The sequence below is a fragment of the Triticum urartu genome, chromosome 4A (assembly GCF_056163025.1).
Source record: "Triticum urartu cultivar PI428250 chromosome 4A, HENAU_Tu73, whole genome shotgun sequence".
NCBI lineage: Eukaryota > Viridiplantae > Streptophyta > Magnoliopsida > Poales > Poaceae > Triticum > Triticum urartu.
Window position 1 is genome coordinate 291,486,109 of NC_141876.1, and position 15,270 is coordinate 291,501,378.

The 15,270-nt window shown below is 42.9% G+C and overlaps 1 protein-coding gene across 2 annotated transcripts; it reads right to left on the reverse strand.

Moving 5' to 3' along the window:
* Positions 1-6,427: 6,427 nt before the first annotated feature.
* Positions 6,428-11,474, reverse strand: EMB2738 (GTP-binding family protein). 2 transcript variants are annotated; one of them, XM_048714568.2, is made up of 11 exons: positions 11,055-11,474; positions 9,991-10,049; positions 9,787-9,870; positions 9,381-9,674; positions 8,926-9,065; positions 8,439-8,526; positions 8,136-8,327; positions 7,877-8,038; positions 7,588-7,781; positions 6,914-7,064; positions 6,428-6,795 (listed from the first exon to the last, which is right to left on the reverse strand). In XM_048714568.2, exons 1-11 carry the CDS (start codon positions 11,395-11,397, stop codon positions 6,583-6,585), a joined length of 1,920 nt encoding a protein of 639 aa, XP_048570525.1. In that variant the 5' UTR covers positions 11,398-11,474; the 3' UTR covers positions 6,428-6,582. The 2 variants fall into 2 exon arrangements, with proteins under 2 accessions (XP_048570525.1, XP_048570524.1); XM_048714567.2 differs by having other exon boundaries at positions 8,136-8,336.
* Positions 11,475-15,270: the final 3,796 nt, after the last annotated feature.

The following is a 15,270-nucleotide window of genomic DNA, read 5'->3' on the forward strand; positions in this document are numbered from 1 at the left end:
ACTTAAATGTCTTTAAAGGGTCAAATGACCCCTGGAATTTTCCAAATTTTCACATGACAGTTGTATTAGTGCATGTTAAATGTAGAAAAAAAATGAAGGCCATAAGGGCAAGCTATCTTTTGTTTGTCATCAAACATGCATTGTTCCCTCTCGGAAACACGAGCCTTCTAGTGAGTTGCTTCGGTTTGTGAGGGGTGTGTGTCCAAACTTTCGTCAAATATGTGAATTTTTGTACCATATCACCTTGGTGGCATGACATTACATCAAGCAAGGTTTCATGTGTTTCTGATCATTTTTTAATATTTTGTAATTAAAATGCCATGGCACGCCATGCATGTCTCCATGCCGTGGGACCAATATGTTTGATAATTCCTTCTAATTTACTGCGCAAGGAATTAACTCGCACACAAGTACACAAATATGATTTTTCAAACCATTATGGTTGGCCGTTGCATGTAGATGTAGCTCAAATTTGAATTACGGTCATTAAATGGCTAGAAAATCACTTATATGTCTTTAAAAGGTCAAATGACCCTTGAAATTTTCCAAATTTTCACATGATAGTTGTATTAGTGCACGTTAATAAAGATAGAAAAAAATTGAAGGCCGTAAGAGGAAGCTATTTCTAGTTCGTCATCAAACATGCATTGTTCCCTCTCAGAACCACGAGCCTTCTAGTGAATTGCTCCAGTTTGTGAGGGGTGTGTGTCCAAGTTTCGTCAAACGGCCAATTTTTTACCACATCATCTTGATGGCATGACATTACATCAAGCAAGGTTTCATGTTTTTCTGATCATTTTTAAATTTTTTGGAAGTAAAATGCCATGGTACTCCATGCATGTGTCCATGCCGTGAGACCAATATGTTTGAAAAATCCTTCTAATTTACTGCACATGGAATTAACTCGCACCAAAGTACACAAATATGATTTTTCAAACTGTTATGGTTAGCCATTGCATGTAGATGTAGTTCAAATTTGAATTAAAGTCATTAAATGGCTAGAAAATCACTTAAATGTCTTTAAAATGTCAAATGACCCTTGAAATTTTCCAAATTTTCACATGATAGTTGTATTAGTGTACATTAAACGTAGAAAACAATTGAAGGTCGTAAGAGGAAGTTATCTCACGTTCATCATCAAACATGCATTGTTCCCTCTCGGAACCACGAGCCTTCTAGTGAGTTGCTCTGGTTTGGGATGGGTGTGTGTCCAAACTTTCGTCAAACAGGCCAATTTTTTTACCACATCATCTTGGTCGCATGACATTACATCAAGCAAGGTTTCATGTTTTTCTGTTCATTTTTTTATTTTTTGGAATTTAAATGCCATGGCACTCCATGCATGTGTCCATGCTGTGAGACCAATATGTTTGAAAATTCCTTCTAATTTACTGCACATGGAATTAACTCGCACACAAGTACAAAAATATGATTTTTCAAACCGTTATTGTTAGCTGTTGCATGTACATGTAGTTCAAATATGAATTATGGTCATTAAATGGCTAGAAAATCACTTAAATGTCTTTAAAAGGTCAAATGACCCCTGAAATTTTCCAAATTTTCACATGACAGTTGTGTTAGTGCACGTTAAATGTAGAAAAAAAATGAAGGCAGTAAGAGGAGGCTATCTCTTGTTCATCATCAAACATGCATTGTTCCCTCTCGGAAACACGAGCCTTCTAGTTAGTTGCTTCGGTTTGTGAGGGGTGTGTGTCCAAACTTTCGTCAAACGTGCCAAATTTTTTACCACATCATCTTAGTGGCATGACATTACATCAAGCAAGGTTTCATGTGTTTCTGATCTTTTTTTTAATTTTTTGGAATTTAAATGCGCTGGCACTCCATGCTTAATTGTGTCATAGCCATTAGACCAATATGTTTGAAAATTCCTTCCAATTTGCTGCAAATGGAATTAAATCACACACAAGTACACAAATTTTGACTTTTCAAACCGTTATGGTTAGCTGTTGCATGTACATGTAGTTCAAATTTGAATTACAGTCATTAAATGGCTAGAAAATCACTTAAATGTCTTAAAAGGTCAAATGACCCCTAAAATTTTCCAAAATTTGACATGACAGTTGTAATAGTACTAAAAAAAATCTCGTACATTCAAAACACCATCCGTTGCCACTTTACTCCAAATTCATCTTTCTCAGCTAATAAAAATATCCACAACAGCACACACAATTTTTTTGTTGGAACTGTTTGCGATGAAAATTTCTGGGTATATTTAAGTCATCCTCCTTAAGCTTCACCGGCTCGTCTGCTCCAGTGCCGACAACCCTGGAATCCACGAATCCCGATCCCCATTCCCGCACCCCCTTCTCGCAAAGATGACATTGTGAAAAGGCTTTGTGAAGACCCATACGATGGTCGTGTCCTCCCCGAGCGTCGCCGCCTGCGCTGAGAGCGCGACCGCATCCGCATCCGCCGAGAGGGCGTCTGCGGCAGCCGACAGGGCAGCTGCATCAGCCAAGATGGCTGCAGCTGCTGCTGCGATGGCGGCTACAAACACCGAGAGTGCTCGAGCTGCCATACGTGTCGCCGATGTCGCCCTGGCCCAAATCAAGGCCATCCACGCCAAGATCGAGGACGCACCCGACAAGATATTCCAGGCCACCTCGGAATCCAGCATGCAACCCATGTCTGAAAAGGTGGCAGCGGCCATGAGCACCTGCTTCCTCATGAGATCACCGAGCGGGAGCTCGAGATGAAGGAGGCGGCGGAGATCGAGGAGCGCCGGGAGGAGTTGCGCGTGGTTGAGGTCGAGGTAGAGAAGAGTCTGCCTATCGAGGAATCAGCGGTGAAATACCAATGCGAGCTCTGGTGCAGCCATTACTATGAGTACTACAACCTTGACGAGGACGCGGTCGACTTCTGCAAGGGGGGCGCGGAGTCCACCAACGGCGGCATTTTGCCAGGACAAGTCATCGACGTCTCATCTCACACCTGCGATGCATAGGCCGGCGCGGCGGCGGATTTGTTAAAATTATGCATACTTAGGCTTTCTTTTTAATGCTGGTCTTTTGTTAGAGCAATGTTTTGGTCAACTGGCTCTGTTTAATTACTAAAATTGTTCGATTCAGTAAGTGTGGTCTGTGTGTTGTACGCTCTTTTGTGTGCCCAAATTAGCAAGCGATGTTACAATTATGCAATGACGTACCCGGCGAAATTTCCATCCAAAATTGAATTATCAAGCTCATCCCATGCGCGTAAAGCAGAAGAATCATTTGCGATGCACACAATCGTTCAAAGTGAATGGTGTCCAGCGGCACCGCGCGCAAAGTTTCCCTCCACATTTCCAAATTTTTGGCCTACCACCAAAATATCTACCCCCTCCCCCCTTCCCCACCCCATTTTCTCCCTGACCACAAGTCACATTTTCCCTGTTTCGTCCTTCCTTCCTAAGCTATAGCTGCTTCCTTGCTTTCTTCCTCGCTCTCGCTGTGTCGCATCCTACCGTCGGGGTCGCCATGGTCTTCTTCAATGACCTCTCCAGCGGTTTCTCCTCCAACGATGACTCCTTCACCACCCGGGTATGCCTCTCTTCTCTCTCAGGCTATGACTTGGAATGCAGGGTTTTAACCCGGCGGTCGATTTGAGTTCTTTCTTCCTCTTGTAGCTCTCTAGGACCATCAGTTGCAACGAACGGAGCGGGGTGGCTAAAGATCTGTCTGCTCGTTGTCACCATCAATCTCCATGCATGAAGCTAGTTGCATTTGAAACTATGGACAGTGGGAGGAAGTTTCTGGCATGTGCAGAGAAGGTTAGACCCTCTTTCGTTGTTACAAATTATTTGTTAGATGTGATTCACACACTTTCACTGTCCCAACCCATTCATACCACACCTTCAACCAAACGCATCCGAAGACTGTGTCACAGTTTGTACCTAGTATCTAAAAATGTTGCCATCTCATCAGCGGTGCCATTAGAAAATTATTTGGCACTACTTCACCAGTTTGTGCAGCCAACTTTGGTCCACACATCCGAGCAGCCAAGCAGTAAAATACTAAATCTTTATGGCACGAAGGAACTGGGCATCGGAGCAACTAGGTGCTCCGGAGTCCGGGTCCCTGATTTTTTTCTGCGGCATCGGCTCGTCAGTGCAGGACACCGGTGAGAGATGTAGCAACAGTTGTATTTACACCTGTTTTGGCATACATAGTGGACAGCCTTAGTGCTATTAGTTCTATGCAAGGTTGGAAAAAGCGGTAGGCGTAAGCAAGGCGGTTGGCCTTCGCCTAGTGCCTAGGTGGCGCCTAAGCGCCCTAGGCGCGGCCTAGGCGGTAATATAGTTTTTACTCATAGTATATTTGTGATTATTATATGGGTGTTGATATTAGTTTAGGGCATATAAATAAGTTAATTACCGTCTACGTCCATTGGAATCTAACCCATTTGGCATATCAGTATATTATGTTGCATGATTTCTTGCTTGGGTAGACAATTCCTTACTTGCCCTGCCTAGACCTCCATTTATGCCCTACGCGAGGCGTTTGGCCATTGCCTAGCGCCTAGGCGTGCCTAAGCGCCTCCTAGGCACTGCCTTTTCCAACAGAGGTTCTATGTTACTAAATTTGTGCATGTACACACCTGTTAGTATCAATTTGTTGTCATCCAAACACTGTCGCTATGTTGATGCAGTTATATTTACCTTCCTCATAAAATGTTCAATTTGTTATTTATAGTACATGAGTAAGAACTTGTAGCGTTGTTATAGTTAATTATAGCTTCTGATGTTTCAGAATTTGGTTGTTGTCTCAGTAGTAACTAATTCATTTGGACATTGGTCTTTTTGAGAAGATATGTCATAATTAACCTTTTTCTTCAGTTTTTCAAAATAAGTAATGGTGATTTTCTATGTTTCTATAAACCCATTTCCCGTACAATTGTTACTAATCTATTTTTAAATATTATAGGATGAACGGAAGTGTTCTTACTTGGAGTGGGTTGATCAAGAGTGGCCATAGTCTTTGAAGATGTGCCTAACAAAGCTCTAGAGCATGTATGAGGAAGAGAACAGAGGAGGCTTAGAGAAAGTGTTGTCAACACTGAAGAATATTTGAAGATGTGGAATAAAAAGAGGAAGGTGGAGAATGAGCTCAGATTTTTTAAATCAGACTTTGCTAAGATGGTGTTGGCGAAGGAGGAAGCACTTTTCCTGTTGGAGAGTGCAAAACATGTTCTTACTGAACTAAAAAGCAGAGGTGGATAAGACGTGCCTGGATGATCTCGATTAGGGAAATGTATATATTGTTCTAATATTGTTCTTGTGAGGTTCTAGAAACAAGGAGTCGCCTTTTCTTTCTTTGCCTATTTGCACAATGGCACTGGTCATAAATCTGTCCTACATGGGCACCTACCAGATTGGGCCTACAGTAGGAGATTAGTCATCTGCAACATTTGTTAAATGTCCCTTTTCATTGGAGATCATCAACTTGGTTGCTTGGGCACCACTCAGAGTAACTTTATATTCAAACACACCATTCCCAGTTTATAGACTTTGCATGAGAAAATTCAAAGAAGAAATTCGGTGGATCGCATTGGGAGCAGAGGAAAGATTACAGTGGCTTAGAGCTTTTAGAATAGTTGACACGCTGTAACCAGAAGTGCATCCAGCACAAGCCCAAGACGACTGCGGCCCTACGAAGCCAATAGTTGACACGTTGTAACCAGAAGCGCATCTAGCACAAGCCAAGACCACCGCGGTCGCGCTGCCTAGAGAGCGGGTGCCAGTTCTGCGGAAAAGTAAGGAATTTGAAGGATTCGGACACCTGCCTCAAAAAGACCCTCTCAATCACCATTTTATTACATATCGTCCAAAGATTCCATGACATTGCCGCAAAAATAAGCCAAAATAAGCGAGATGTCGCACGGGGTGGGTAGCCCTGGTCTGGAGGAACTCCGTGAGGCCCCCGGCCTCCCAAAGGACCCGTGCCGTCGTACATGAGAATAGGATGTGAGTCCCAGTCTCCGGTACAGCGCATAAGGGGCACGCTCCATCCCCGGGCCATGCCGCTTAAGCACCTCGGTCCCCGAAGGGATGCAATCTCGTAGTAGTTGCCATACACAAATCTTAATCTTTAAGGGCAAAGAGGCCTTCCAAAGGGGAGAGCCACCACACAAAAATCTTAATCTTCAAGAGCAAATCTTAAAAAGTAAAACAAACCAACCAGCGTTGCGTGCAGTCAGCATTGAAACAAGAAAAACATAACTTAAACTGGGTAACGTGTGAAAAAACTGCTGTATGGGGTAATTGTTGTCACAAACGAAAACTTGGGGTAAAAAATGTAATTCACTCTTCTTAAAACAACTCAGTGCAGCAAAAGACAAATTTCATATGTTCTAGCATTTGAGAGACCAAAAAATTATTAGAGTATTAGAGTACAGTGACCATACTTCAGCTTTGGCAGTAGTCGAGGAGTAAGAAGAGAAACAAAACCTTTTTCATTTGAATATGAACCTTATTGGCCCATTGATAGTCACACATTCGCAGCCAGGAAAAGCATGTGAACAAGGAGGAAAAAGGATACCCACGTTTTCCTTTTCTTTTTTAACGTAGCAACATTGCTTCACATGCTAACTCAACGCTACAAGCGCACTGCGAGCTTCCGTATTTGATCTCCTCTGTTGCCTATCAGTCCGCTTCCTGCTACGCCACAGTAGGCGAATGGGCGTGCCTGGGAATCCAGCATCAGACCGGAGCTGCTTGTGCATGTACCGCCGATACGGCTCAGGGAAAAGTTTTGCGTCATTGACGAAGAGAACAAATGTTGGTGGACGAACAGCAGCCTGCGGGAGAAAAACAAGATTCCTTTGGTTCTGAAGAATGAAAATGCTGCAAGGTAATTTGGAGATAGAACTGTACAGACTGAAAGAAGTGAGGACCATCTCTTAACAAATAGGTCACCTGTGTTGTGTAATAAACACGGCCTCTTTTGCCGCCTCTTGTTCGTGGTGGTGCTTTGAATGCTACAGCTTCTCTAACCACTTGGTTAAGAATAGAGGTGCCAAGTCTTCTAGACCTTTCCTCTTCAACCAAAGAAGCAGCAGAAATAATCCTGAGAACAAATCGATACACCATACATTAGAGAATGTCAATACAGGACAATACACAATATTATATATGCGGTGCTGGTGTCTAGAACAGAAGTAACAGGAGGATACTAATACAGGGATAGACGACTCATCAAGGGGGAAAAGTGGGAATCCAGCAAATTTTGCATGTCCAGTAAGCACAGAAAACTTAGGCAAACATAAGTTCATAGAGGAAACACATGTTTCATATGTCAGTTACAGGAAACCTAGTGACCCACTACACCAGCCCTTGGCATTACAGATCTACTACTCCATAAGATTCTTGTTTTAGGGACTTTGAAGTATGTGACAAAATATGGAAATCATGTTCTAGAAGAAGAAAAATGGAAATGGTTGGCCACTTCAGGCAGCGCACGTAAATTAATCGTTGCCGAGGTATAACCCAAAAGGGTGAAATGTACTGTGGCAGGGTATATACAGCTAATATCTGAAAAAATAACGAAGTATCAAAAGACTAAGATTCTAAAACTAAGATTAGGGTTTTACTTCTCAACGCTGTTCCCATTTATCGCAGAACAGTAAACAATAGGTGCCCAGTCAAGTACACGAAGCTTCTCTCTTACATCCTGTTCATAATGTGTAGTACTCTCATTGTTCTTGTTTGGGATTGTATCCCACTTGTTCACAACAATGACACATGCCTTTCCCTCTTTCTCAATCCTTTCTGCAATTTTATAATCCTTGGTACCGCAAAAAAAAACACGATGTTACAGTAAACTATGTATCTACATGAAATGTTTGTGCGCGCATGTGAATGGATTGTTGAGATAAATACCTGCTCCGAGACACAGGCCATCGCTTCAATAACAAGGGCAACTACATCAGATCGACGAATTGCACTAAATGCACGTTTTACTGAAAGTGTTTCAGTTGTGCTGCCAGCAGAAGCAACTGCTGCTCTCCGTCGGATGCCAGCCGTATCGATGAGTTTGTATTTCTGCGGCATTTGAAATATTAGCATACCGGTGTTGGCTGTGTGCTGCGCTAATGAAGCAGCTCTGATGCTTAAACGCTCAAGAGTCTTATGAACAGACCTGCCCATCCTTTATGGTTAACTCAGTATCAATGGCATCACGGGTGGTACCACTAACTGGGCTCACAATAGTTCTATCTTCTCCAACCAAAGCATTTAGAATGCTACTTTTCCCAACATTTGGTCTTCCAACAATAGAAATAGCAGGGACATGGTTTTCGTCTTCTTCAACATCATCCAATTCTTCTAGTACCTGTAATGCCTAAACTTTATATCAAAAAGAACTTCATGAATGTGCCCAATCATTAAAGGAGATGAGTATCATCATGCATGTAAGGCAAGATATTATCTGAACAAATATTACCTCGAACTTTTTCAGCTCCGAACAGACCATATCCAGGAGCTCTCCAGTTCCAGTGCCAGTAATAGCAGATATTGGTAAAGGTGTAAACCTAGCAGGAATAGAGGAAAGATGAACCAAGCAGCAAATAAATATAAATACGGCCGACTGCATAGCTAAAGAAAAAAAATCAAACTTTATGGTAAGAGGGTAACCAGAGTTGGAAGACAATTGATTCTAGCATAAGTTATTGATATTAAATTCTGATACTTTATGCTGTCAAGGTCTATATACAATTTAAACAAGACTAGTACGGCATGTTGTTTGTCTCTTTTATTATAGCAGCACAATCACAAAGATATCAGTACTCGTGTCATGTTTTCATTTGTCGCTATTGACCAAAATATAACCTAAAAGATCATTCCAACATTGAGTAATCTTTTCAAAATGCAAATGAACTGAATCAATGTATCACCATGTGGGCATAGTTTAAGTCGTGCTTTAGGCTCACCCTAATGACCAAAATTCTAATGCTTGCATTTGCCCTTTCCGTGGTGATTCACACTTGTTTACAGCAAGTATGATGCACTTGTGTGAGAAGTTGCGACGTAACCAATCAGCAATTTCTATATCAGCTGCCACAAGCCCAGCCTGGAGGAATTTGAGACCATCATGTTAGTGAAAACAAGCTCTGGAAGTTTATAGTAACAATGTACAGGTAACTAAAAATGATAGTATACTATCACTGCAAGTTATGCATTTTTTTTGTCAAGAAGAATTTTCTCAGGAGCATGAATCAAGAAAAGGCACCAGGGAAAGAAAACTTGAGTCGTTAGGAGGTAAATATTGAGCCGTTCATCTTATAATAAACCGTGCTAGCACGATTAGAAGATCTAATAACAAAAGTAACAGATAAAATAGTTGCTCAAAATATAAGATGGTACAACTATAATCGCCTAAACCTGCCTGACCATCCACAAGGAAAAGAAGGACAGCTGCTTCTTCAACAGCAGCAACAGCTTGCTTCTCAATCATTGATGGCATCCTAGCAATAGCAGCTTCTCGAGAGGCCATTGGAATCCCATCCATACCAACAGTAGTTGTAATGGCAAGTTCTTCCATTACACCTGCTTGAGACTTCGATAGAGTAATCACACCCCCAGTATCAATAACCATAAACTCTTGATCACCCCAATAAGATCGTCCATACAAACGATCCCTTGTTACACCAGGTTCATCAACAACGATAGCCCTGTTGCCCTGTTAGATGTCAGAACATAATACATATCAATTTTTGCATTCGGATCAGACATACAATGGTGTACATTGCAGAAACAAACTGAAGTTATGTTCGTGTAAGTAAGTGGAATACCCCGACAAGCCGATTGAATAGTGCAGATTTACCCACATTAGGTCTACCAATAACAGCCACCTTTGGAAGCTTACTGTCTGGGATCTGAGTCATGGATTGAACAGCAAATCAGTTAACTTTGTTTTCCACAATCCACATTACAACAGTGTCTTCATTAGCATGTCAACTAGACAACTCATTATTAGAACATGAAGATACACCGACATGTTTAGATGTTGATGTCTTATCCCTCATGGTTCTTCTTTTCTCCCGAACATCACCATCTGAAAAATGTCGACATGTAGTCTATGAACCAAGTGAAGTGGATGAAGTAAGCTTTTAGAGTTAAAAAACAGCACATAAGCCTATTCTACTTGAAAAACATAACATTTATAGTTAACAATGTGATTTGTTGCAATACTTGAAACTAAAGGCTAAACTGTCTATAATTGTCTTGCTAGTTACCAACATCTATTTGACTAGGATCCATACGCAATCATAATATTCATTACTCCCTCCGTCCCATAATATAAGAGCGTTTTTTATGACCAAAAAGAACCGAAGATAAAGGTGCCACACAGTTGAACCAAGCAGAAGGACACTCCACGCTTTCAAATTTCTAAATACATGAGACCTAAACACCACCCATATAACCACCAATTGACACAAAATTCCTCGTCAGGTTGCTATACAGCATTAGGTGTTCAGAGACAAAACTCCGACCACACTGTATTGTATAATTGCAACAAGGGAAAACTTTGTTTTTGCCACACTAGTTTTTGCCTATTTTGCTTATGCCACTCTAGAATTTGACATATCACTTTTGCCACTCTTAGTTTTTGACAATACACCACAAATGCCATTCCGTGGCAAAAGCAATAACTTTTCATTTCACTTTTGCCACTCTTAGATTTTGACAATGTATCACAATTGCCACTCTAAAATTACTGCTTTTGCCATGGAATGACAATTGTGATATATTGTCAAAAACTAAGAATGGCAAAAGTGAAATGTTAAATTCTAGAGTGGTATAAGCAAAGTGGTCAAAAGCTAGAGTGGCAAAAACAAAGTTTTCCCTTGCAACAATGGTATGTTGGGCATTGTTGCCCGAGGCTTCAAAGTTCTCACTATAAATGCAAGGGAATGAATGACGAAGCAATAGTAGTGAAAAGACCAACGATCTCCAGTAATTTGCCTGACCAGAGGCAGCATAGGAACGGCGACCACGGCCACATTAAAATGCCCGCACGAGACATGTGGAGATCAAAATGATAAATATGTCCACTCACCGAGGCGGAGCTCGCGGTCGAGGTGCGCGGCGAGGTCGGCGGCGGCGCGGCGCGCCTCTTCCTCCATCGCCTCCACGTCCAATTCCTCTTCATCCTCCTCCTCGCTGTAATACTCCTCATCCTCCTCCCCATCTTCTTCCTCCTCTCCATTTTCGTAGGCGGGTTGTTGGGCGGCGGCGGTCCGGAGCCCGCGACCGGGCGCGGGCGGAGCGAAGGAGGGCAGCAGCGGGCGAGGGGCAGCAGCCCCGGAGACGAGCGGCAGCAGTCGGGGAGGGTTCGGAGTTTTGGAGGTGGGGTGCACGATAGGCGGCCGCGAGAAGTAAGAAGTGGAGGGCATGGCCATGGCGCGCCGTACAGCGCGAGACCGGGGGAGCGGGAGACGGAAGGGGATAAGGAGGGGAAGCGAGGAGGGGAAAGGGGTTATCGCGAAGTTTATTTTGTAGCGGTAACCATGGGCGCATTTCGTAGCATGCATATCGGCCAGCCACGCTCTTGCCGTGTAGTTTTGGCCCTATCTATAATTTACTATAATATCTAAGTAGTTCATCTTCATTATCTTATTTCTCTTGACATATACTCTATCCATCTCAGCAATTCACTTTCACACCAAAAAATCAACAAATTGTACGATTCAATTATTATTTTGTATTTGTACTTATCCATACCTGGTCACGAAAGCGAGCGACTCTCTTCCACTTCTGTAACTGAGAGATTGAACCAACAATCGAAACGCCGTTTACTCCCTAATAACAATCAAAACGCACCACCGGCCGCATATGGTCATTGGGGTCACCGCATCCTCCTTATTTATTTCCGCTCTTCTCCAGATCCATCCATCCCGACCTTTCCCGTTCTTGCTCTTCCCAAGCCCTCGGTTGCCACGCGATGCACAACGCCTCTGCGGCTCTGCCTGACCTACTTCTGCCGTGCGCTTGCGCCTTGCCGCTAGGATAGTGGTTACTCGCAATCAATCGAAGCACCGCGCTGTCGACCTGCCATTGCAGAGGTGTTGCAGTCTTGCAGATCCTAGGAGAACGGCCATGATATGCCTAGCGAAGTCACATATGGCGCCATCTTTCGTGCAGAAGGTGGGAGGAGGCAGATTTGGACCCTTTTTCTTTTGCCCTCATGGGTTCAAAATTAAGTAGGTAAACCTTCCATCATATTCCCGTAAGCGAGTTTAGTGATTGGTGTCTTTACTGATTCGTTTGGGGATAATCAATGAACATCAGATTGGTCGCCGGAGGCAGAACTACCTGAAGATACCCTGATGTATCGGAAGAAAATCTTAGTAATAGTGATTACCGTCCCTATAGAGCATGTGCAGCAGGTAATCCCAATGACAGTGTATCAGGCATAAAATTCTGAGAGAAAAAGACGACGACCTTGTATGCTGTGATATAGTGGGCAGCAAGCCTGGTGGGCAAGGCAGGTCTCGACTCTGTGGGACTGAAGACCTGCTAAGCTAATTTGAGAAGGAGGTCACAGCGTCGGAATTGGATGCTTTTTAGGCTAATTGGTACACGAGTAGCACGAGTTCGTATCAAAATCAATTAATTATGTATCTCACAAAGTGGCACATCTCTGCGTCAATGCTTCTGCTACTCATAACATAGGCGACGACTGAAGCAGCAGATGGCCGATGCGCCGTTGGAGGATACGCGCGACATACGCGCGGCAAACACTCCTTACATACTGGCAGGGGTTTCATCTCGGTTGCATTTGGCTCGAGCTGCCGCCACTACGACGCCATGCACAGTATCATTGTAACACCCACAATGCGGCTATATCTCCCACGTGTCGGGACACGACTTAGAGGCATAGCCGCATGGTAGGCTTGTCGCAAGAGGGGTAATCTTCACACATCGCATGTACTGAATAAGAAAGGGATAAAGAGTTGGCTTACAATCGCCACTTCACACAATACATAAATAATCCATACATCATCCAAGGTACAATCAAATGTCCGACTACGGAACCAAAATAAAGGAAGACAACCACAAATGCTAGATCCCCGATCGTCTCAACTGGGCTCCACTACTGATCAATCGGAAAAGACACAAAACAACGATCAAGATCTTCATCGAGCTCCCACTTGAGCTCGGTTGCGTCACCTGCACTGGTATCATCGGCACCTGCAACTGTTTGGAAGTATCTGTGAGTCACGAGGACTCAGCAATCTCACACCCGCGAGATCAAGACTATTTAAGCTTATGGGTAGGAAAGGGTGGTGAGGTGGAGCTGCAGCAGCACTAAGCACATATGGTGGCTAACTTACACAAATAAGAGTGAGAAGAGAAGCAACGCAATGGTCGAGAAGTCAGAAGTGATCAAGAAGTGATCCTGAAACTACTTACGTTCAAGCATAACACAAGAACCGTGTTCACTTCCCGGACTCCGCCGAGAAGAGACCATCACGGCTACACACGCGGTTGATTCATTTTAATTAAGTTAAGTGTCAAGTTCTCTACAACTGGATATTAACAACTTCCCATCTGCCACATAACCACGGATACGGCTTTCGAAAGTTCAAACCCTGTAGGGGTGTCCCAACTTAGCCCATCACAAGCTCTCACAGTCAACGAAGGATATTTCTTCTCCCAGGAAGACCCGACCAGTCTCGGAATCCCGGTTACAAGACATTTCGACAATGGTAAAACAAGACCAGCAAAGCTGCCCGATGTGCCGACAATCCCGATAGGAGCTGCACATATCTCGTTCTCAGGGCAACACCAGATAGGTCAAGCTACGAGTAAAACCAACCCTCAAGTTGCCCCGAGGTGGCCCCGCAGGCTGCCCAATTCGGACCAACACTTCGAGAAGCACTACCCCGGGGGGGGGTGTTAAAATAAAGATGACCCTCGGGAGCGCGACTCCCAAGGTAAAAGTAGGTGATGGTGAGGCAAATGGTAAAACCAAGGTTGGGCCTTGCTGGAGGAGTTTTATTCAAAGCGAACTGTCAAAGGGTTCCCATAACAGCCAACCGCGTAAGGGACGCAAAATCAAGGAACATAACACCGGTATGACGGAAACTAGGGCGGCAAGAGTGAAACAAAACACCATGCATAAGGCCGAGCCTTCCACCCTTTACCAAGTATATAGATGAATTGATTAAATAAGATATATTGTGATATCCCAAACATATCCATATTCCAACAAGGAACGAACTTCAGCTTCACCTGCAACTAACAATGCTATAAGAGGGGCTGAGCAAAGCGATAACTTAGCCAAACAACAGTTTGCTAAGAAAGGTGGGTTAGAGGCTTGACAAGGCAACATGGGAGGCGTGATATAATAGGTGGTAGGTAGCGCGACATAGCGATAGAGGGAACAACTAGCAAGCAAAGATAGAAGTGATTTCGAGGGTATGGTCATCTTGCCTGAGATCCCGCAAGGAAGAAGAACGAGTCCATGAAGAAGACAAGCGGACGTAGTTGAATGAATCCTCACAACTCCGGAACGAAACTGAGCTAACGAGAGAAGCAACCCGAAAAGAAGCAAGCAACATAGTAAACAACCATCACATAAGCATGGCATGATGCACAACCAAGTATGGTGCATATCCGGTTTAATGAGGCATGGCATGGCAAAGTGCACAAACAATACTACAAATTAAGTGGAGCTCAATATGCAACAAGTTGCATATTGACGAAACACCATATTCGATTATTTAGTTCACTCCCGTATATGTACCCAACAATATTAAATGTTGATTAACATGGAAAGAGGTGAAGCATAAGTAAACTACACATTTAAGCAAGTTTAAATGAGGCTGGAAACAAGAACAACAATTCCAGAAAATCCTCATATGCATATTTATGGATTTGGTACTGTTCTGCCCTAAACCATATTTTAGAGTTGTTAAACATGCAAAGTAAGTACACCATGTTAATCTATGCATTTTTCTACCCCATTTACGTATAAAGTTTATTTAAAATGAAGCTACAGTTATTTAGTTATGAAATAAAACATTTTAGCATGGCATCTAAGCAAATTAATGCAAATAGCAGTTTAAACATTTTAAACATAGGTAAGTTGCAAATTATTAATCTACACAAAATTCTAAGAATTTTACATATATAATTTGTTTTAATATGATGCACCGTTTGTGAGTTATTAAATGCATAATGATTGGGGGGTTTTCTGCAAAATTGTTAGTCTCTAGAGAAATAGACAAAATCGTCCAGACCAGGAAAAAACTATCGGGCCGAATTTG